At 39.0% G+C, this 23,981-nt stretch overlaps 1 protein-coding gene and 1 long non-coding RNA gene across 2 annotated transcripts; one reads left to right on the top strand and one right to left on the bottom strand.

Moving 5' to 3' along the window:
- Window positions 1–606: 606 nt before the first annotated feature.
- CDC7 (cell division cycle 7) lies at window positions 607–17,683 on the bottom strand. Its single transcript, XM_071565529.1, has 12 exons — window positions 17,622–17,683; window positions 15,938–16,086; window positions 13,844–13,927; window positions 11,839–11,974; window positions 11,145–11,238; window positions 10,891–11,033; window positions 8,840–9,089; window positions 8,175–8,270; window positions 6,991–7,169; window positions 5,725–5,807; window positions 2,730–2,879; window positions 607–1,770 (listed from the first exon to the last, which is right to left on the bottom strand). Exons 2-12 carry the CDS (start codon window positions 16,029–16,031, stop codon window positions 1,394–1,396), a joined length of 1,686 nt encoding a protein of 561 aa, XP_071421630.1. The 5' UTR covers window positions 16,032–16,086; window positions 17,622–17,683; the 3' UTR covers window positions 607–1,393.
- Window positions 15,944–23,276, top strand: LOC139676492 (uncharacterized). The gene is made up of 3 exons (XR_011698666.1): window positions 15,944–16,107; window positions 18,619–18,691; window positions 23,238–23,276. It is a non-coding gene; the product is annotated as an uncharacterized lncRNA (long non-coding RNA).
- The last annotated feature ends 705 nt before the right edge of the window (window positions 23,277–23,981 follow it).

Raw genomic sequence — 23,981 nt, forward strand, 5'->3', positions numbered from 1 at the left:
GCAAATATTTTTCCCTAACAGCTGATGCCAGGAACGGAGTAACATTAGCATCACTTTCTATGTCTTCAAAATTTTGAATATATTGAAATATTGTCTCTTCAGCCCCAGCCCTGGTCAGGACCTTTGTACTGCCATAACCACCAGCTCATGTGAGAATGCTTACACAAGAGGCATCAAAGCAGCAATCTTTTCTCAGAATGGCCTGTAGCCTCTTACAGCAACAACTCCATTAGCATTTCAAGAAATGGACAGAGAAAAACGCTGTATTACATTTCAGTCTCCAGAATTATCAAGGCATTTAGACAAACTTCTGCTGAACATAATGTAGCTTACGTTGCACACTGAGTGTACAGGGTTTTTAAGGTGGATTTTTCTACTAAGGACCGGACAATAGCTAGCTCCTAAATCTGTAAGACTTCCTTGATAATTAAGATACTTCCATCATGGCAGTCATACATTAGAACTGTCTGAAGAGTGTCTTTCCACTGAGGAATTTACACAGGAAACTGATGTGAATGATTTCCCCTGAACAGAAGCATCCTACAGGAAAACCTTACCTGATTAATTTTTGTAGAATTATTTCGAGACAAGTTTCTGGAGTTATAAAACCAAATCATTTATTGAACAGATATTTTTTAAAAAATCGGTATCTGTAACAACAGAAATCAAACCTATGCCTGCCACGAGACATTCTGAAGGCATAAGCTATTGAATATTGACAGTTACCCGTGACACTGAGGAACATGGGCTACACAAAATGAGTACTGCATTTGTTACTGTTGCCCAAGTAAGAAAGGCCAGGCAGGAACAAAAATGTACTTTTAAAAGAATTTATGCTTTTCTTTTGATGATATAACCTCCAGCATCTGGTCTTTCCTCTAGCAACACTTCCAAAGAAATATTATTCTCTGAAAATAGTCTGAATAAAATGAACACACTTTGTTCCATTTTTAGTCCCCCATGTACTAAACAGGAACAAAGCAATATGGAAAAAAGTCTCTCAAGCACTTTCTTATTTCAGTCATACCTTAAGGCAAATCTGTAAATTTTAAGGGACTATCTCAAGAATTAAGATAGCGCTTATGAAACTCTTTTTCTTTGTTGTTTTTGATCAAAGTTAACTTTCTCAGAGAACAGGGATGCACAGCAATAATCCCTCAGAAGTGTCTTAGGATAAGACCATGTTAGTGATGTTTATGTACCTTTCACATCTGTACGTATTTCTTAAACTGACATTTGCAGTCTAACTGTGCAAGACAAAATTTCAGTAGTTCAGAGCACAGTGTGATGTCATTTCAATAAGTGTAAATGTTGAGGGCAACAAGGCAAAACTACCTCAGTATCTCATTTCCACATGAAACATATGAAAGGAATAACAGAATATGGGATCTTCTCAGAGTCTTATGTCTTTAAAAAAAGGGTGCAGCAAAGCCTCCTTTGCGGTTATTCTTGTTGCAGGGTTTAAGTCTAGTAGCTTATCAAGTAAGTCGTATGCTTCATCAGGAACCTGATCCCATCCTTTCATGTCAATTGCCTTCATTTCCAAAGTACCATCACCTTCCTGAAAGTTCTTTAGCTGTTGAATTTGTTTTCCGAGTGTCTCAGGAGCACATGGTTTGTCTACTGCAACTGGCAAAGCTGAGTTGTTTTCAGACCCACTGGGCACTTCCCCCTGAGGTTTCTTAAAGCCACTATTTGTTCCTCTCAGCTTTTCACAGAGGGTTCGTAAGTTTTGAGTTGGGACAACTTGGGTACACACAACTGATTTACCTGGGGGAAAAATGGTACAGTAAGCCAAATTTTATTAAACTTTCTATACTTCTAAGTCTGTTTCAGAGAAATTTCATGTCTCATAGAGTAACCAGCATGAAAGAAAACCACCCCAAAACCAATCCCTCTCACCTCCACATCAACTATGCTGTAACAGCAACAGCCCCAGCAAGTCAGAAGGGTCAGTGTCTGAGTTCTGCTCAGAACAAAGCAGTCAGAGTTAGGTGAAGTTGCTTAGTGACAAGTTGTCAGCCACCTCACCCACCATCTTTTAGCATTTCACTGTCATTTTAACAGAACTGAAGAAAATTAGATATCCTGATTTTTACTCCTTTGTCTGGAGAATAAAAATGGATGTCATCAGCTACATGTCCAGGTAGCAAGTGCTGCAGCATTTGGCCTGCAAGCAATTAAGGGAATGGTTATTTTGCTTTGTTGTGTGTTTTGTGGTGGTGGTTTTGTGTTTTTCAAACAGGCCAGCTGTTGGGTTTTTTGTTGGTTTTTTTTTTCACTGTTACTAGTCCTACTTGGGGCATGGGGGGAAAGCAAGCTTTACATCATCTAAATATTAAGTTATATTGACTTCAGCCTCTGGGACAAATTTTGCAGGAATAGAAACACTGTCTCAAGAATTCTAACCCAATGCCAGTAGAAAAAATTTAGTTGGCATATTTCACCTCAAGTAGCCCTGACTTTAGTGAAAGGCAGTAGACAGGTTGGGAAAAATATGGCATGAAGCATCCCATATACACACTGCAAAAGCCAGAAAAGTATAAAAATGTCTTAAAAGTCTGTAAATATGGACTGGTATTTTGAGTTTTTACATGCAAACAGTGTGATTTACTTCCAAAATTACTCTCCAACCTAAAAATATATCCACAAACTAAAAGAATCACAGATTGCAAGTCACAGCATTAAATACCATTTTCCCCTTGTCCCCATAATTAGGGCTTGCATACCAAAAGTTCTAGCAGCCTGAATGGTTTCTCTGGATCCACGGACTGTCATGATTTGCGCCAAAGCAGTTAAATCATCACTTGCTTTAAAAAATGGATACCGTCCACTGAGCAGAGAAAGGAATATGATTCCTGCAGACCACATGTCAATTGCTGCAAAGGAAAGCCATTTTAGTAATAACTAAACTCATGACTTCATCACAAATAAAATCACAACTTTAAAAAGAAATTATGATCTGAAAAGTTCCTATCAGCAAAAGTTATGTTCTGAAGTACTTTCTGACTTTGGCCACACAGGTACTACTTCAGCGAAGAGTGGAAATTACTATAATTAGACCGAAGAATAATTTCCTACTTTGATGCAGAGAGTGGTTTTCTTGCTAAACTTAACATGTACTAAAACAATGTTTGAAGTTGCTTTACCCAGGGAGATGACAGGGGGCAAATGAAATGCCTAATTTTGATACTTATTCAGCTTTACTTCATATGAAGAAACCTTATATAAAGGTCATAAATAAAAAAACAATTCACAAATTAATGTGAATCTGAGTTTTTGGGGGGGCTGAGGCTGCCACAGGCAGTACTAAGAAGTTTATTTTACTATGAACTACTTTCCTCTCTAATATGAAATCACTTGACAAGATAGGCAGTTTAAAAACTGTAATAGAAGATATTCATCACTTTCATTGTGTTCTGAAGAGTACAGAGAGTACTCTGGGGATAGATGCCAAAGACTGATGGAAACTTTAGTCCTGAACGTTAAGAGAATACCTGTCTGCCACAATTTTTTTGGCTCACTAAGGTGCACATTTTGAGACACGGGAAGGTTTAGTGAAGGAGAGAGTTTGAAGATTTCCCGAACTTTGAAGAGAAAAATTACCCGTTGGGAAATAAAGGCATAGTCATCCTCCTCTTAAAAAACAAGTAGCAAAATAGGCAGTAATTACTTTAGAGGTTTTAATTAGAAACACTCTTAGTGAAGGACTTTGTTTTTTTTTTTTAAAAATATCAGGTTGACTTCAGTTGCAAAACCAGATTTTATGACTTTATTAAAAAATAAAAATCCAAGTTAATCATTTGGCACAATTCATAGTAGAAAAATTTTCTACCTTCTGCGTAGTTCCTGTAAAAAAGTTTTAGTATTACTGTATCACTGTTGAAAAGATGATGCTGTTTGTTTGAGGGCTTGTGCATCACCCTGAGGATGTGGTTGGGTAAGCTGGAGTAATTAAGGTCACAACCTCTGAAAAAGTTTAATTATGTAAATTTTGCTGAAATAAGCATTATACATCTGAATGGTCAGTAAATCCTGGCCCTGGAATTCTGGTAGAGCTGTGATCATTGGCAGACTGCAAGATCCTGTAGAATGACACCAAAATCATGTTGCTCCCTATGCTTTTGTCTAGGGGTTATCCAGCTGGTAAGGAAAGGGGAGCAGAGGGACAAACTAAATGAAAGGGTGAGTGAATCTGTGTAGCATCATCTTGGGAGTGTAGGTTGTATTCCCTGCACTGTGAACATGGGTCTGATGTGCTGTGGTAATTCTGGATAGAGTCAGCTGGATCCTTCTGGTAACTTGGTCTCAGCACAGAGACCAAAACTAGAAGTAAGACTGACAGGAAAACAAGGAGGTGACACCAGCAGTCCCAGATGAAAGTGCACAAGAGTAGTTGCTAGTTTAAGTAAAACACAATATTATAAATATTGGTATTGGTCTACCCAGTTCTAATTAAGGCCTTTATTGACACTCTACAGGAGCTCAGCATCACTGACTCAGACCTTTCAGGGATGTCAGTGCCACACCCAAGGGTTTTCAGATTTACCCCTCTTTTCTTGTGATCCTGCTCTCCATTACCCTAGAGAACAGAAAAGACTCTGAAAGCATGTTTAACGCCAGCATGTGTCCAATATTTCCTAGTATGTCTTCTTTCTGCCTAAATTCTGTCTAGACAGGTTCAGGGATTGTCTAAACTTGTCCCAGATTTCTGGATGTCTTGTAGCCTATAAAGCTGGCTGTTACAGCACAGGCACAAGAACTCCAAACAAGCTGCCATACCTCTGAAATCTCAGTCATACCCACAGCACAGACATTGTGTCAAATAACAGGCATAAGCTGATCAAACGTATTGTTAAGTCTATCCTGAGTATGTATATACACTATCTCCTGAAAACTGACAACTTCCTCAGAAAGTATTCAGAAAAAATGTGGCTAAAAACTGTTATTTTAAATCCAGTTTTCAAAGGTATTTGTATTTTTTCATGAGTCGAAACTCCTGGTCATACACCAAATGTTTAATGTGTCACTTTACTTTCATTGGCTCTCCATGCTCCAGGTAGGCACAACCTCTTCCATTTTGCTTGCACCAGCTAATGCATTAACCACCCCTCTGCTGTGCCCTGATATTTACCCAAATTACTGCATCTTATTAACTAGATTTTAACACTGAGAAATTAAAATTTTAGTAAGAAAAGATTGTGATATTTAAAGCCTAGCTAATTAAAGCACCAGTAAAAGGAAAAAATTGTGATAAAAATCAATAAACAATGCTTTCTAGAAGACATTTTCAATTATACTGTTAATTATGGCTGCTATGATAGCAAAGTATGTGGAAATCTGTCCAGAAAAGTCTAAAGTACATCTTTTCTCCAAGACTTATTCAAGAAAGATCTTTCTTGAATAAATAAGCCAAGAAACCTGATAAAAATGACAGGTTTTTTTAAAATATATTGTATTCAATTCATGCATATGGTCCTACTCCTCAAATGAATAAAGACATATTCAAGTTTCAAACACAGGAAAAATATTCCTGACTTGTTCTTCCTCTGAACAATAAATCCTTAATTAAAATCAGGAAATGCCTGATAAGTGTTTGAAAGGATGAAGAAATTAATTTCAGGTGTTAAAAAATCCTCCCATAAAATAAGACAACGAAATGTGCATGAATTAGAAGAATCAAAAGGTGAGAAAAGGCATTTGTTTCAGTCCATTGTGCAGTACCTGTGGTCTGGGTGGGGCACTTTGTTAATACTTCTGGTGCTCTGAATCCAGGTGTTCCTGCCCTGGGAGCAACTTGTTGACGCCTTGTAATAAGAACCAAACATATTTAAAACATAAATGTTGATTGATACCTAAGTTCTAATTCTAATAATGCTTAACATTATTTTTAGTATACACTTGAAGAGCCTGCTTTATTCAAGTTTTAAGAAGTTCAAAGTATCTTATTTAGCATGAAATTGTCCCATAAGGTAATAGATGTTATCTATTATATTTTTATTACATTATCTAGCACAAGATAGTACGAGAGAAATATTTATTGCACACTTAGCTCACAATTAGCTTTTTCAGTTTCCTCCAAGAGCAGCAGCATTTTTGTCAGTCTAGTTTCCACAGGAAACTTTTAAGTTGAAACTAATTAACAAAAGCGAACAATGTACAAGATTCTTGAATGTGGGATGCTCTGGCTTTGTATTAGTCCAGAGCAAATAAGGTTAGGTCTTTCTGAGTGTTGACAAGAATGTACTTTTTTTTTAGACTAACTAAAAGGTGCTAAATTATAATTACTTTAAAAAATAATGTGGGGATAAAAGGCAATAGTAGATCATAATCAAAACTAACTGCAGAGGGATGGAGTTGAACTGAGCAACTAAGATTCTCTAACAGGAGACACTGGCACAGGTTACCCACAAAAGCTGTGGATGCCCCATCCCTAGAAATGTTCGAGGCCACATTGGATGGGACTTCAAGCAACCTGGTCTAGTGAAAAGGGTCCCTGCCAAAAGCAGGAGGTTGGGACTGGATGATCTTTAAAGTCCCTTCCAACACAAACTATTCTGTGATTCCATTAGTTTTTTAAGTTAATACAAAGCAGTCATGTTTGCTTTTTATTCTACATTTCATGATTTTCAGAATCCCGACTGTTGGCATGATTTAGGCCTATTAAGTAACTACTAATGACAGACTATGTATTATCTTTCCTAATTAACTCGAGTGATTTTCTACAGTACATGTAGGTGAATAATTATAACAAGAAAAAAAAGTCAGTAACTGAATATTTCTTGCTGCAGATAGAAGTGAACCAATTATTCCACAAATTCCATGAGCTATTCTTGTTTAAAAAGAGCATACTCAGTGTTCTAAGGGTTGAAGAGATCAAATGCTATCTTTTACCCACTAAATCAGCTGTCTAGTAAATCTAAGTTTCTGACTGTTTGATAGCAGAGCAGGCAGTTTTACACATTTTACAGCATTATCAAAGCAAATTACCTTGAAAGGCAAACACTGCAAACCCTGTCCGTTGCATAACAGTCACAGGGCAGGTTTAAAGGACAACCACTGGCAGCTTTTCTGGCTGCCCCATTGCTCACAGTTTTGGTCGAAATAATCTTCCGCTTCGTTACTAACTTCCTCGATGAAACTTCTATCACCTTCGACTGTTTTATGAGCTGCAATGTAGATATTTTAGAGAGGGTGATACATTTAAGAAACTTTCCTTCACATGTAGATAGGACAGTTCTAAAATAATTAAGACTGAACTGGTGCTTAAGAGCAAGAAGCTGCAATTTTAGGACAGAAGACATCCAATCTTTTTTAACAGTATCACAACATCTATAAACCAGACACTGGAGCTTTCTAAATATTCTGATTTCCTTCCCTTCCCCTTTAGAAGACATTTTTCAATGTTCACTAAAACCCAATATAAATTAGATATTCTGAAGGTACAAGACAAGTATTTTTCAAGTTAGTATAATCTTTCAAGACTTTTTTTGGCCCAACAGGAGAATAAGAAAAAAAGAATATGAAATGCCACACCAACACACAGGCACTAACTCTAATTCTACAACAAAATACTGTTGACAAAACCTCTAATTTCATTGGAGTTTCCCCCTTGTCATATTATAGACTAATTACAAAAATGTAGTTACAAGTTTTATCCTCAACTTAAACTACAAAAAAAAAAAAAGTTTCACAAGGTAAGTAGAGAGTGGATGAGCACTGGAACAGGCTCCCCAGGGCAGTAGTCACAGCATCAAGCCTGTTGGAGTTCAAGAAGTGTTTGGACAACGCTCTCAGGCCCATGATGTGATTCTTGGGGTGTCCTACAGAGCCAGGGGCTGGACTTGATAAACCTAATGGGTCCTTTCCAACTCAGCATATTCTGTGATTCTATGATCAGTTGCACAGATACATGTACAGGAAAAAAAGATTAATTTAGCACCCCAACAAGATCAGCTAGGGAGGCAGCTACATAACTAGTTCTTTAAGAGTTTCAAAGGGGACTGAAACAGAAATGAAACATTTTTTAAACCTTTCAGCAGACACACTTAACCTGCTCAAAACCTTCTTGTTCTGCAGCATTCTGGAGCAGTGTCTAGTCTTAAAGAACAACCAGTTCCATATTTTTTCAAATATATAACAGATTGATCCTACTGATGAGTCATACTTCTTACTTTTGTACTTGAGTTCTCCTGGTATGTGGAACTATAGACATTGAAATTCCTCTCTCCGAAGACAGAGCGCTGGACAGAATGGTGCACAGGGTCCTCCTACAATACAACAAGAAGGACAATAAGGATCCTATCTAACACACAGTCAGCTGGATACTGACATTTAAAAAAAAAGTGTGAAGTTACATAAAACAAGAACAGCTGCATATAAGTCATTTTCAGGCATCAGTTTACTGTGGATGAAGAAAACATGGTCTAGACAGAACTGCAAACGTGCTTATGAAACAAATCACACCTCAGAAATGTCTCAAGACAATCTCAGTGTAGTCTGTACTGCATTTGTTATGCAACTAACTAAATGTAGATGAATAATAATTGGCTTGGGGAGGAGTTTCACTGTACATTGATCTTAAAAAAGGATTTAAGTCTAAATAGTAACTCATGTTAGGGCTTTATACAGCCTTCAGCACTGTATTATATCTAACAGAAAGGATGAAGCCAATACAGTCACATAGAAGTAGCGTCTTTGATATGAACACTGATGCTGTTTATCCCTTTGGGACCTGCAAGATGTGCACACACGGTTTCTGTGCAAGTATTGCATCTCCCCCTGTTGGATGAAGCAACACATTAAACATATACAGCAATATAAATGAAAGACTGAGAACCTTTCCTCCTCTTCCTTGTTTTATCTGTGCTTTTGAAAGTGAGCTGGACCTTCTATCAGCTGCTTTTGAGGCTGACTGTTGAGCTGTCTGTTTAGGTGCTGTGTCACTGACAGAAACCCCATTTCCCAAGGCTACAATTCGATTATTTTGCGAGCAACTTTCCTGCTGGTCTTCAGAGTGGGCAGTTTTGAGAAGTTCAATTTTTGTATCAGGGGTTCCTTGTGCCAAGCCAAAATCTACCAAGGCATACCTGTAAGACACAGAATTAGGAGTCACAAAGTATCTATCAATCAGTTCAATTTACTATTTATTACTTGCTTGCTTTCTTTCACATTTTATTCAATATGTTTCTTATCTGCACTGTTGCCATCATCACAGCCCTGTTTTCTTCCTTCTCCTCCCACTGTTCCATCTTATCCTAGCCCCTCAATGTTTTTTACCCTACACCACTCTTACTTCATTGTTTCTTGTCCCAAAATCTTCTCAAGTGCATACTTTTTCCAGTGGCTTTAAAAAAAATATTCCCACCAATTCCTTTCTGGGGTTCTAGTCCTACAGCTCCAAACCTTCAGCCAACAGTCAAGTACAAGTGACTTGACTCTTGCAGGATTCTCATGGGCAAAGGACAAATGTAGAAGTGAAGACAGACAAGATTAACAATGCTGAAAGTCGTGACAGACTTCTAGCAAATCCTACTGGAATTTACTTCAAACAGGTAAGACTCACACTTCAGATCTGTCTTTAAGAGAGAATTTTTTGCTTCAGTCAACATAGACAATCCACCACCAGTCTCTGGGACTCAAACTCAACTCCACGGCCTCCACACACAAACTAGAGCAGAAGGCTCAAACAACTGCTGTAAGAGCAAAGTAACAGTACAAATTCATTGTGACAGATTTAAAAAAACCCAAACCCAACAAAACACTATTTCTCAAAATTTTAAGCTTAAGGTTTGGCAAAATGCAATTAAATCTTCCCCTACAAACTGTCACTACATAGAATCATAGAAACATTTAGGCTGTAAGAGACCTTTAAAATTTACTCCAACTGTTAACCCAGCTCTGCCAAGTCCCATAAAACCATGTCCCTAAACAGTACATCTACAGGTCTTTTAAATCCCTCCAGGGATGGTGAATCAACCACTTCCCTAGGCAGCCCATTTCAACGTTTGATAACCCTTTTGGTGAAGAAATTTTTCCCAATATCCAATCTAAACCTTCCCTGGTGCAACTTGAGGCCATTTCCTGTTGTCTTATCCCTTGTTACGTGGGGAAAAGGACTGGCATGCACCCTGCTACAAGCTTCTTTCAGGTAGTTGTAGAGAGTGATAAGGTCTCCTCTGAGCCTCCTTTTCTCCAGGCTAAACACCCACAGCTCCCTCAGCTACTCCTAATCCAGGTCCTTGGCCAGCTGTGGTACTTTGCTTTGGAGACACTCCAGTACATCAGTGTCTCACCTGTACAGAACACAACACTCACAAACACAGCTACAGGACTGCTAGCACTGACACATTCTGTCCATATCAGCTCTTCACAAAAAAGCAGTACCTTGCTATCTACAGTCTTTAAATATTGTAACTTGCAGGCAAAAAAGCCAACCCTACTAGTTGTAAACATTGAATTAATGCAAGGTGAAAACAGCCCAAATCCACCTATCTTATCTCTATCAGTTTTACTCTATCCACTCTTAAAAATGTACAAGCATCAATCCATGCAACACAAGTTATGATTAGGTTTCTCATTAAAAAAATACTGATATAATTCTCATCTTATTTGAAAATGAAGTACTTTTACTCAGTAGTAAAATCTTCATTTTTTCAGGTACTTGTTGCTCTATGAAGCAGATATCTGAAGTTAAAAAATTTCTTCTCTTCTTAAATCTCTGAACACTGAAAGAAAAGTTTTACAGATAGAAAAGAAAAAAAACCTCATTTAGCTTTATTACTTAAACACATGTTATGCAGCTGGAAGGAAAAAAGCCTAAAAGCCTAATTGACCCTGTTCTGTCAAGGCACACATCCCCAAATGAGATCACAGTATGGCCAGACTTACTTTTTTAGCTGCCTGTTGTAGAGGAAGTTACTGGGCTTGACGTCACGGTGAACAATACCAAAGTGATGAATGCGCCTCAGCGCTCTGAACAGATTAAACATGTATTCCCTCACTTCTTCAAAGGAAAGAGAATTCAAAATGTCCTGAAAGATTATATGGATATTTAATTTACAGAATCATAGAATAACTATAGAATAATTATGCAACTGCTTTTAATTAAACATTTTACTACAAATCAAAAGTCTTAGACTCACCAAGAAGGATTCATGTTCCAGGTATGGCATAACGATAACGACATGATCATTTTTCCTAAAGCAATATTTAACTCCCATAACATTATCTTGTCCCCTAAAAGAAAAGTAATGCCACTAAATACGGACCAGAAGATGGATGTTTATTTTCCTTTATTTCTTAAAAAAATTCAGTCAGGTTTTCTTTTCTAATCTTAATTTATATTTTGACAGCAGTCTTAGCAGCAGTCAGTAGTTGGGCTGTTGCTGCTCACTGCTGTTACATTTGAGTTCTGCAGTTTGCCATTAGGACTCCACAGATTATTTGTGGGGCCATGGTTTATAGTTACTGCTGTAATTAAATATAGGACCTAACCTTCCCAATCCAACTACTTTAAGAAGGTGCTATTCATCACACTGGCAACTAGTATTCATTCCTGAAACCACATTTTCTAATTAAGAGATTCATTTATCCAAGCATTTCAGAACGGGAATTTTTGTTACCACAGAGATACATCATGGATTTTCTCAGATGGAAAATAGAGCATTACAGGTTAGACACTCTATTTGTTATTTGCTCTTGATAAAAAGAACATACGTGTCTGTGGTTAAAAAGAAAAGCCACAAAAGTGCCAAAACTTAAAATAAATAAATATAGAACAGTGAGGCAATGTTTAGCAGTTTAGTCATGACAATCATAATATTTTCGTTTATGTACCCTGCTACTGTGAGGCACTGAAGTTCAGCAGCAATTCGCAAAGGGTGGCTGGTTGGAATCAAGTGTTTCAGAGCCATTTTTTCCTCATATCCTGTTTGTAGTTGTGCTGTGGCCAAGTAAACAGAACTAAAAGTACCTGTAAACAAGGCAGAAAAACACTGTCTTCAACAATTTTTAATTAGGTCAATGCAGGTTTTTACAGAAGTGATGTAACTGTTCACAATCCTGCAGTGTACTTGATATTACATCAAAAGCAGCTTCTAGAAGAGAAAAATCCAGTTCCTTTTTTCTGCTACTGAATTCCGTGATCTTGTATACAAGTTTTTTATGTCAGTGAAAATGCAAATATAACACTGTCTAACTTGCCTGGGACACAGAGCTCTTTGAATGTAAATTTCCTACCTTTGATTTGCTTTCTCGTTTAGGTAGCTTACTTTCATCTGACAACTAACTCCTCTCTCTACAATGTAAGAGGACTATATAATGCTAATCCGGAAGGCACTGCCTTTGCTATTCAAAGCACTTCTGAAATTGCTACATTTTTTCTTAATTCTGTACCTTACCTATAAAGTAAGGCTTTTCACATGATGTGTAACTATACTGTTTCTTTTCCCAGAGCATTACTACAAAGAATGTGATAGACTCATTTGAGAAAGAGATTGTTCAGACTGAGCAATAAGCTTACCCATTTAATTTTAAGAACATCCTAATATACCTCTTAGGAGGTTAATTTATACTAATGATCTATCTGAACATACAAGTTGAAGTGTTCTTCCATATGAATAAAGAATACAAATTACTTTTAATTACATTCTAAGTATTGTGTCTGCATCATGTTAGTTCAAGAGCCTGTGAATGCACACATAAACCAAAACTCCAGCAAAAACTCTGAAATACTTTTTGCAATCATTAAAAAAAAAATTAAAAATCTAGAGACCCATCAATAGAATTATTACAGACAAAAGGGTTACCAAGTTGACTTAAGACATTATTTTTGGTGGTGAGAACTGCTAAAATTAAAGTGACTCCAGAGTAGAATCCTAAGTTGAAGCTTGTTTTCTCATAATGCTGTCAAACACCAAGTGGTATTTTTTAAAAGCACTGTTTGCTCTCAAGAGTAATATCAGAGTACTATTTGTAAGCAGAAATTTTATTAATTAGAATATCTTTCGTATCATAGGCAGAACTCCCCTTTTTTATTATTATTTTGAAATATTGCATTCCTGTGGGGAATGGAAATAGGAGGGTTTGACTGTCTGGGGCGGGGGGGGGGTTGAGTCAAAAAGTCTTAGCCATTTGGCTGCTGCCACAGAAGTTTCATCACAAAACAGATGCAAAACAATCCAGCTTCTCATCAACCTCTTTTGTTTTAAAAGTGTGGAGTGTGACAGAGCATTTCAGAGATCAAATGAGGAGTTATAAAAAGTGCTGAAACCCCACATTAGTAAGCACCTAAGAGTCTGTAAGTCATGGCTGACATTAATTGAGAGTATCTGCAATAGTATCTGTGGAAGGCAAGGTGTACACAAGCCCTCTAAAACTTGACACTGTACGTCTTCAAAAATAATAATTAAAAAATTGTTTATTTTTTAAGCATAGCTCCAACCATTCAGTTTCCTAGCAGAAACAAAGCCAGCTTAGGGAACACCAGTTAATTATGTCAAAACACAGCTACATATAAAGAGATTTCTCATTTAAAGAAGAAAAAGAATGGAATGTTAAGACTTAATTACTTAATTAAAATATTTTGAGGTAGATTTATCAAAATTGGAATGTTATTTCTTTAAAAAACTTTTATATACCAGATTTTCAAGAAAATATATTGAAAATGTTCCTAATTGAAACACCAATGTGCTCAGCTATTAGAATTCCTAAAGAGACCGAGTAGTAAGTCAAAATGGCATTTGGCTTAAATTGCATATAGTGGTATCTTACATTTATACCTTTTGAATTAGAAGTGCCAAAAGAAATCTAAGTCTAAGCAAGCTAAAAATGAAACATTTACCTTCTCCAATTTTTTCCTTAATTTTGAACAAATTTACGAGCTGTGGCACTGCTTCATAAAGTTTTTCAATATCTTTTTTTACTCCTGCAGTGAGAAGAATGGGGAAAATAAGTTAGGAATTTTATTATTTGATTCAATATCTGATCTACATTTGAGATCACAAATTACACTTCAGTTCACAAGACTGTGAATTCACATAAACAGAGGAAAAAACAAGCACAAAGGTATCTTATCCTTGCTGACATTACCATCAGCATATTTGATATTGTTCCTTATCACACTCCTTTATAAGCTGCAGCATTTTAAAAAGATTATTTTTTTACTTATCTGACACCTATCAGATCCTGAGAGGGCAAAAGCCTTCTGGTTAGTATGACATCTGCAGCTTATTGCCAAATGTTTACATGAGATTTAAAAAATCAGTTTCACAAAGGACAAAACTACAGTAGTTGTTTCTGTAAGCACAGCAGCATATCCATCAGATGCAAATCAAAAATGCAGAAAAAGAATTTTTATATATATATGTTTAAGATCAATAATTCAATCTTTCACGCTTACTTCAAATAGTAAACACCACACCCCAGTTTGCTCTGCATTTAAGTTGCTGCACTTCATGTTGTAATCACTAGATGGCATAACGTACTCTATTATTTAAAAAAAAATCATGTAGTCTCTCATTCAGTTTACAAAGTCTTGTAGTTTAAGTGTTTTCTACACCTTGAATAGGAATTCCCTTCTTTTGAAGCTACCAAGTATGTAGAGGCTGTGAGCAATTTCTGTGAAGCACAGGTAAGGAATATTTTATTCTACAGAACTAAGCACAAACTGGTATTTAAAAGTCAATAAAATAGAAAACTGGGTACATTTTTCATCCTAAAAAAAATAATAAATTAAATTTAGCATAAATAGATAAATTGTAATGTATTGTAAACATAAAAATGGACTACACACCGACAGTAATTTACAACATAAAATTTGTATGGGAATTTCTGCAATAAAGGTACTTAGGAAAAAAATAACTGGCAAAAAGCAAAAGTCCTAACAAAGACTCAAAGGCACATTTTCTAAATGTTCAGAAACCAGTAGCTTTCTGCTTTCCATACCATAACAGTTTTTGGGTTGTTCTGTGCCACCAGTCTAACAGTCCTAAGGTACATACTAACAATCATGGAAAGCCATGAATCTCCCAAATACTCCGTTCTGTCCAACACAGAATTCAGATTCCTCCCTGGACCAAGTTCAACACTGCCCAAGCACTTCCAGCAGCTGGACAGGCTGCAGTGCCTATCCAGGACACTGGGAGCATAGCTGCTTATGTGAAAGATCCTGAGAAGTGCTAGAAAAAGTCATTGACTGTCCTTGTTGACAGACAGCAGCTGGGTATAGAGAACACAGTGTATAATAATATACAACATTTTCTGTGAGCAGATTTTTAAAGTAATTTCTTCTCATATATGCCAGGTAAACTTATCATAACTCTGAAATACTGGACATTGATGTGCAAGAGACTGACAGAGGACTGTCTATTTTAGAAAAATCAGTAGCCATTATAGATATATAAGCTGGCTGACCACCTGAGATTACTAAGCAAGCATTGTACAGGAAGTCCAGGTTCAAGTACATACACAAAGAGATCTAAACAAGAAACCCACTGTCAGAACACATGTTCTTAGTTTAGCTTCTATGAAGAAGAGTGGTTTTATGCATATACTCTAAAGATATTGAAGGATAAGGCTGGCAATTACAGGTTAAAAGGCAAAAATATGGGTTTTCTTTCTGTACATGTTTGGTCATAGGTTTCTTCTTGAGGGCTGGCTTTTTTGAATTCTGGTATCCTTTTTAAATAACATCTTCTGTAATAAACATGAGGTTTAGCAAGTTGTGACAAATTACTGCTGCTGAAATTTCTTAACACACAAAAAGCAAAAAAAGTTTAAAATCAAAAGCCACCTCAAACGTTTTCATTTCATTAACTCTTTATACAACAGGATCATATACCAACAGGCTCATAATCTTTATTGAAACTTCCTGAAGCGATTAAGCAGCATGTCAGCAACAAAGTATAATGTGAACAATCCCTATTTCAGTAGATACCTGAAAGCTTGCTGTTCTGCTCAAGCTTCCCGTGGAAGTCTTCAGCCTGATGAGGGTGCTGTTTATCACAGTGAGACTTCAACACTGCCTCCATCACAAAACAAATCGGAAGTAAGAAATCCAAGACTTCGAGGGCCACTTCTGGACACCTGGGGGAGCAAACACAGACGGTAAGACACTTCCTGGCCCTCCACTCAGTTCCTGAGATGAGATCAGGGAGTCTGAGGAGTTCCTCTGTGTAACCTAAAACAACAATGTCACCCATCATCCCAGAGAAATACTAAACCAGTAAACCCACTCTCTCTCTAGTAAAAGGAAAGATGGGGGAGGGGAAGAAAGACTGCAGGATAAGCTTGGGTACAAGTGATTTTCTTTCATCTCTCACGTTTCCTCATTCACATTAAAGCATTGTCTTTTCCCTGAAGTTTGCTTTGAAAGGCAAGGAACTGATGAACACAGAAATAGCTGTATTGCACACTGCAACAGAAAGACAGAAAACATGAAAGAAATTACAAAAGAAAAAACATCTCCATAAAAGAGATTTCTCTCCCTTCTAGAAAATCTCAACAAAAGGCATAATTATTTGTTGCCCTCCGACCATAACAAGAAAAAATAGCATATGCTTATTTTGAAATGCTTCTTCCCAAACATTGGAAACACTAAATAAAACTCTAAATTAGTGCACTGTACAATCAAAAACCGTCTGATAATCCTATCTCATGAACAAAAGAGTGGCAGGGAGCCCTAAGGCAGAATAACTGGGGATAAGTGAGCCTGGAAGCACCAAATCCTAGTTATTTAACACTGCTTCCATTCAAAAATCTTCCTTGCTTGTTACTTTGCCAAACCTTCAAAGTTCTGAATGAACTTTTCTTCACCAGGGAAACATACTCTGAAAAACTTTCAGTGAAAGGATTCGTCTGTTTCAGCCATGGGGCTAGAAATACATTTTGTCCCCTAAGACTTTGAGCTACCTTTAGCCTGTCATCCACGTGAAACAGAACAGGGACAAGCAACAACCTCCTTTGTTAGCCCCTTTTCTAAGGGAGCTTTGCTGGAGAGTGGGACTTAATGGAACGAGATTAGAGAGATTTCTGCTCTCTTATAGGTAGATGCTCCTTCTGCCAGTGTGGAGTGGGCCGATGAGCCTGTTCCAAACCTGTCAGAGCGCGGCCCTACCGGCACCGCAGAGTGCACGTTCATACGGACATTAACACAATAAATCCGCCTGTTACAAAGAACAGCCGCCCCGCCACCAGCCCTTCGGTTTGCACCGGTGGCATCACCGCCCCAGACCAAGGGGAGCGCCCGGGCCTCCTCCGGGCTCTGCGGGACAGCCCCCGGCGGCGCGGCCGCGGCCCGAGCGCCCGCCCCGGGGTTCGCCACGGCCCGCGGGACCCTCGGGACCCTCGGGCGGCCGCGGCGGGGAGCAGACAAGGCCCTCCAGCTTCTGCCATGGGGCCGCCGCTCAGCGCCGTTCCGGCCTCCGCGGGGACCAGCCGGCACCGGAGGGATGGGGGCGCACGGAGCAAGGCCCCCACAGGCGCAGAGGCCGCGCCACGGCGGGTCGGGCCGGGCCGGGCCCCGTCCCCGCGGAGGGGCCGCGCCCGCCCCGCGCCCCCGGGGCCGCCATGGCCGGGGCGGGGCGGGGGCTCGCGGGGGGCGCGCGGGCGCGGACACTCACGCGGACAGTGGCGCGCGCCGCGCCGCCGGTTTGCTGCTGCCGCCGTTCGCCGCCCGCGCGCCGCCGCCAATCCCGGCCCTCGGCGGAAGCCGCGGCCCCGACCAATGGCCGCGCCGCGCGGGGAACGGCGCGCTACGATTGGTCGGGCAGCGGCGCGGCACGGCCCGCCCACGGCGGCACGGCGGGAGCGGGTCGGGGGCGGGTCCGCGGGGTGGGGTCACGTCCTGCGCGAGCGCCCCGTGCCAGCCTTGATGCTTACCTTCATTTGTGTTTTTCAAAAGAAGTTTTACCTTCTTGTCTCCCCTCTGTTTAAGGAGCAAAGTTCAGTCAAATTGGCTGTGACTTTCCTCATATGATTATCTTCTCAAAAGTCACTTCTTCATCAATGTCTTTGTCCATGTACATCATCATGGGAGAGTGACAGATTGTGTGTACCCTTTCCACTATATTTCCTCTGTACTTGCTTAAGTATCTCTGGCTAATTTTTGCTTTATTTCAAATGAATGTTAAATAGGTGAAGACACAGCTGATTTGCTTCACCACAATTTCTGTGCCTTTACTATGGCATGAGACACTCCTTTCCTGTTGGCTTGGATAAGCAGAGAAGGCTCCATCTTATAATTTAACATTGAGCTTCCAGTTCTAAGAATGCACCATGGTAGGAACTTCTCAGAAGGAAGGGCAGCTCTGTGAGTCAAACTGCTGCACTATCTTCTCTTCTGGCTTTATCTCTAGGTTAAATCTGAAGGGTGATAAGCCAGGCCCATGCAGAATGCTCCTTATGGCTGACAAGCCATCACCAAAGTCCACCTCTGGAAGCTTGACAAGAAAGGGATCCAAACATTGCTCTGTGATTGCATCCACTGCTACCAGAATCTGCAGCTGAATCAAACTTTTTGTATCTGCTGACAGCCCAAAAGAATCTATGCTGACACTAGAGCACATCTATTAACCTCTTCCTAAGTCAATTAAACTAGACGTCTCCCTGTGTTTGTAGGTCCTCCAGCCTTGAAAAACTGATAAGCAAGATCCAGGAACACACTTGATGAATGTATCCAGCACAAAAAGAGGTAGGAGGTCCTTAACATCCCCTTGCTGCCAAGGACATCTGATCATAAATTAGAAACTTAGAAGCAGAAATCAGAAGCTACTTAGAAATGACCAAATAAAAGTGGTTGTTGCCCTGGTAGTATTAAAAATACACATACATATACACATATATACAAAATTCAATTTTAAAGACAGTAGAGACTGTTAAATGTACTATTCAGTTTTCATTAGCCTGAATGCCACATGCTTTCCAACTTTTAATTACTCTTTCTGTTAGCAATGTGATTCTATGGCAAAATTTTTCTCTCTTTGGCACCAGGTTGAGACAAATCTCTTCATGCTATTGTGCCCTTTAGGAATACTGTCAAATTCAATCATTCAGGACTCATGAGTCTTGCACTAACATGAAGAGATGGATTTGAAAACCATGGGACTAAAGTACTTTTTTTGTTTTTCATTTTCCATTTCCATTCCTTAACCAGGAAAGCTGAGATTGCCAGCTTTGCTCTCACATGCAAATGAGCACAGCCCGAGAATAATGCTCTTGGATGTGGCAGTGACTCTCTCTGCCAGCATTTTCTGAGCAGTTGTATCTTAAATATCAAGAATTATTGTGGTGTCAGAAAACATACCACAATACAGCAGCCGCTACAACCTATTTAAGGGCAGTTAAAAATAGATATAAAATAACTTCAGACAAAGATACAGAGGAATTCTCAACCTGTTATAAACGGGGTCTCATTGAAATAAAGTATCTTTTAATACAATCTATTGATATATACCTAATAAGGAATGTGGGCTCTCCTACACAATGGAAAAGTTTAAAAAAGACAAGCTGAATAAGCTGATGAGTTTGCTGTACAGAAAGGGTGTGTGTGACTTATAGACAGAGCACAGCTGTGGATGGTGACAATTTTTACCTGTATGTGCAAAGCAACAATGGTGCTTGAGCCAGTTCTGATACTCACATTGCAAGATGGATACTGAAAAAATGAAGTGAATGTAGAGAAGAGCTATGCAATGAGCTGAAGTCAAACAAAATGCCATGTAATTGAAGAATTAAAAACCTTAGAATTAAAAACCTTAAGCTACCCACTGAATCAAAAAGATTGAAAGGTGAGTTGATAACCATGTATAAATATAGGCATAGGAAAAATGCTGAATATAAGGGCTACTTGAACCTGCAAGAGTTAAATAAGAAGGAGTAATGTGTAGTAGCTGGAATCAAGCAAAAGAAAATAGTGTAATGTTCAGTGCCTAGTTTGGTACCACTGACAACAAATAATCCTTGGAATTGTTAAGGGCTGTGATTGATTCCTTGGCTCTCAATGTCTTCAGATTGAGACTCAATGCCTCCTTGGAAAATGCAGGGTAGCCAAACATAGGCTATATTTTGTTGAAGTACAGCAGACTCGGTTCAGGGTTAAATAACACTTGCCTGTAATTTACAGGAGATCAGATTATATACTCCCATGGTATCTCTTGTTTGGACTTTATAAATAAATTTCTACACTTTATAGACTTTCCAAAACTTTTCCAAATAATTCTTTTCCTCCTACCATCCCAAGTTTAGCTTTCCTTTCCACATATGCCTCATCTGTATTTGACTATCCTGTTCCACTTCCTCAGTACTGTGGCTGGGAAAATACCACTGACAGGTCATGGGGAGGTGACGGCACACGCTTCTTGTCCCAGCTGCTGCGAGTGCACAACATCTCAGAGAAGTCTCTTACGTAGTCTGGGGCCCTCACCTTTATTTGACCACTAGGAGAATGCACTTCATCCAGCTCAGCTCTCTCTGTAGCTGCTCTGAGGTTGTGTTTCAGAGACTTTTTCAACCTCTAGAAGAAAACAGACAAAATCAAAGCTTTCCTCAGAAGCAAAAATCCATTTAAAGTCATTTAAGTGTTCTTATATTTGCTGCAGCTTTAGTAATTGATTACAGCCTAACAGCAATATTGGGCTTGGCCAAACTGGTACCTGCATAAAAGGCAAAACTGGCATCATCTTACATGCATTAGCTGTGTGCTTCGCCTCTCCCCATGTTGTGTATTGTGTCTTTGAATGTAGGGCTACAGCTACAGCTTTCTTTGTTGTTCTCTGTATTTTACCAGGTTTTTCTCATGGTTAAATAAGAGATTCTGGTCTCCTAATAGATATGTAGATCACACTGTGCTTTTGCTCCACTAGCTGACATAAGGCTGAATCTGGTAACCTCACTTACTGAATAATTGTGTTGTCATTGGGAATACTCACACATGTAAAATAAGCAGAACTTGGTCTTTTGGTCATATTTTTGTAATAAAAGATAAAATGAGATTTTCAGGAAACTGCAACTTATGACCATAATATTTATGAGGCTGTCAGGACTGCACTGTAAAAATTCATATTGTTTAATTCTTCACTCTGACAGTAAAGCATCATTTCATTTATATGCAAATAAGAATATACTCTACTGCTGTTTCTTCACTGAAGAAGCTGTTTGAATTATTCAGATTTTATTAACAAAACTTCACAAATAAGTATTTTTTCTACTCAATTGGTAGAGGCTAGGAGAGAGAATCTATTTATCAGAATTTGTTATTATGAGCTTCATAACAAAATTAGAAGATTCATGAAGTACATAATTAGACGTTATGTGATTGTAATGGAAACATTGGGTTATCCAGATGAAATACTCTTTATGCATTTCTCCTTGGCAGAGGCATTCCTGGAAAATGGACTAAACCCATCCCCATCACTAAGTTCCAAAAACTGCCTATGAAAGGAACAGAGCAATTCAATACCTTTTTAATATCATAAACACTGAAAATATAAAAACATGCCAGGGCTGACCCTGCTCAGCTTCGGAGATCTGACGGGATCAGGTGTCAGGGAGGGATTTAACTGCCTTACTCAGTTCTACCTGTGCTTGAAAGAGGCTGTATGTGCCAGATAGATGGAGGCGGGGTGGGGATGGGGATGGGGGTGTGAATGGGCTTGGAGCTACTTGAAGGATCTTGGTTTGGATGACAGAATGAGGGAGAAAAAGGCTGTTCCAAAAATTTTCAACTTGCCTTAGTCATTATGGACCTCATATGGTCAGAGCAAAATTTAATCATGTACATTAATTCCATGCCATTTTACACATGATCAGGTGTTTCAAGTTACAAAATTCCTACAAAAAAACACCGACTTTTCATGCTACCTTGCATAACCACATATTTTATTTTCATTTATTTTTATAACATTGAGAAAGACCAGAAAGCACTCTGCCTAAAGTACCCATTACATTAATTTTTGGTGAGAAACCAATACTGTAGCACTGTAACTTTCATTTATGGAGTTTAATTTAGGAAAAAAATGTCGATAAACTTTTTTTGTAGCCTCTTTAATATTCTGCATGCTGAATACAAGCAAACACAGAGAAAGCAGAATGCTGTTATTCCTTTAACAGTGTGCATATGTTGTCTATTACAATATTATTCACAATTATTCATAATAAGCAGAGTAAAAACAGAAAGTAAAACAAGTATAAATGTCTGTTTTCCTGGGATATCTGTGACAGCTTTGTAGCCGAAGAAACCAACTTTTAAGTCTACAGACACTGATATGCCAAACAAATTCTCTTTGAAATCGAGTTAAGTTGTAACCCCTAGGACATTTTAGGAAGCTTTATTTAAAAAAAATAGTCTGAGAAGGAGCAGGAAAAAAATATTGAAATGCAGAGTGATTTTGGTATGTTTGAATTCCCATGGCTGAAAACTGGAAAAAAAATGAGCTTGTGTATCATCTAGAAAGTACAGTTGTAGGGTGTTCCCAATATTCTAACAAGGGTAGAATTCAAAGTACAGATGAGTTCAGAAAATGTATATATAGATTTCTTCAATTATGTAATTTCACCTATGGAATTCAGTAAATGCTGAATCTGGCAGCTTGGATTCTCCTGCACATTACATGGTGGGCCCAAGTGGAAGGGATGAGTTACTGATCTAAAAATTCTTAAGTGATTCCTTCCTGTCTACTTCTGGTAGAGGACAGATATTCATTTTCCCCAGTGAAAGAAACAGGAATTTAACTCCTAGGTCTGCAAAAAGAGGAAAATCCATTATATGGATATGATCATTTTCCTCCCTATTTTTTTGGAAGTGGTCACTTACATCCAGACTTGCTAGAGCCTCGGGGGCACTTAGGGCCTGATCAGCCCCACCTGGGGCTGCTCCCCACCCTGCCTAGGACCCTATTCAGCTCAGCCTGGGGCCATCAGCGTGGGTTTTGGGGGTGCTGTAAGAGTGCTGGTCTCTTGCTCCCAACAGTTTTACCTGGTTGTAGGCTCATGTTCTGGGTCCTCCCTGTGACCAGGGAGGTGACAGATGGGTGTGGGCACTGTTCCCGTCCCTGGATGAGGGAGTGGGATGACCCCTGGCTGGTGAGATTCTGCCCCCCTCCGGGAGTCCCTCCGAGCACTGTGAGAGCTGCCAGCCCTTGATATGCCCTGACAAGACCTGGATTATTATACCTGGATTTTACTGAGGAAGAAATGCAGCACTCAGCTTGGTTTTCCTTTACTTCTCTCTTCCATCACAGAGATGTACAGAAGAGCCTCTACAAAAGCCTTCCAGACAGGTAGGTTTTGATCCATGTGTTTCCAGCCTAGCACCTCTCTTTGCATGTAACTGGATGGTGCCCTGGTTAAAAGTGTCAGCTTCTTTGGCCGAAAGAAGCAAATATAGAAATTAAATCATGCACTATGTATCCTAGTCTGGGCAACTAAGTAATGTAATTTTTAGGTTCTCTCAGCCCAGCAGTAATGTTCTCTCTTTTGTCCCTCTGTTAACTGAAATTTGTAGCAAAGTAAAAGGAGTCACTCTGGAACAGGTATTATCTTACAGAGTTTGAAAACAAATGGCAAAGCAGCAGGGTGGAAGGACTGAGAGAAGTTGGTTTTTTTTCAGAGAGCAGAAGCAGCTCAAGAACAGTTTTATAAATGATGCTGGTAACACTGTAACAAAGGACAGAACTGAATGGTGACAATGGTGCTAAATGGGGGGACGGAAACTCACAGGAACACCACAGTGCTCATTTGGAGTTGCTTGGGAAAGCTGAAAAGTCTTCATGTTTGCTCTAGTTACAAGGACCATGAGGCTGTTGTGGAAGCATGCAACTCAGTAGGGTGTCTTCTTTCAGAGATTTATGAGTAAGAGAAAAGCAATGAAGCAACTGTAATGCCCCCCTCTGCTATGAGCATTGTCTTTCATGCCAGAAGAAGGGATGAGAGGTTATGCCATCACGATCCCTATTATATTCATTATTCTTGTAGCCACGGGGTTT

The sequence above is a fragment of the Pithys albifrons genome, chromosome 10, assembly GCF_047495875.1.
Source record: "Pithys albifrons albifrons isolate INPA30051 chromosome 10, PitAlb_v1, whole genome shotgun sequence".
NCBI lineage: Eukaryota > Metazoa > Chordata > Aves > Passeriformes > Thamnophilidae > Pithys > Pithys albifrons.

What these genes read in the sequence shown, in the direction of transcription:
- CDC7 (XM_071565529.1), bottom strand. Translation starts at nt 16,031, where the DNA reads ATGGAGGCAGTGTTGAAGTCTCACTGTGATAAACAGCACCCTCATCAG. An exon ending in TAAGGAAAAAATTGGAGAAG is followed by an intron (nt 11,975 to 13,843) that starts GTAAATGTTTCA and finishes CCTTGTTTACAG; the next exon opens with GTACTTTTAGTTCTGTTTAC. An exon ending in TACAACAGGCAGCTAAAAAA is followed by an intron (nt 9,090 to 10,890) that starts GTAAGTCTGGCC and finishes TGTGTCTTACAG; the next exon opens with GTATGCCTTGGTAGATTTTG.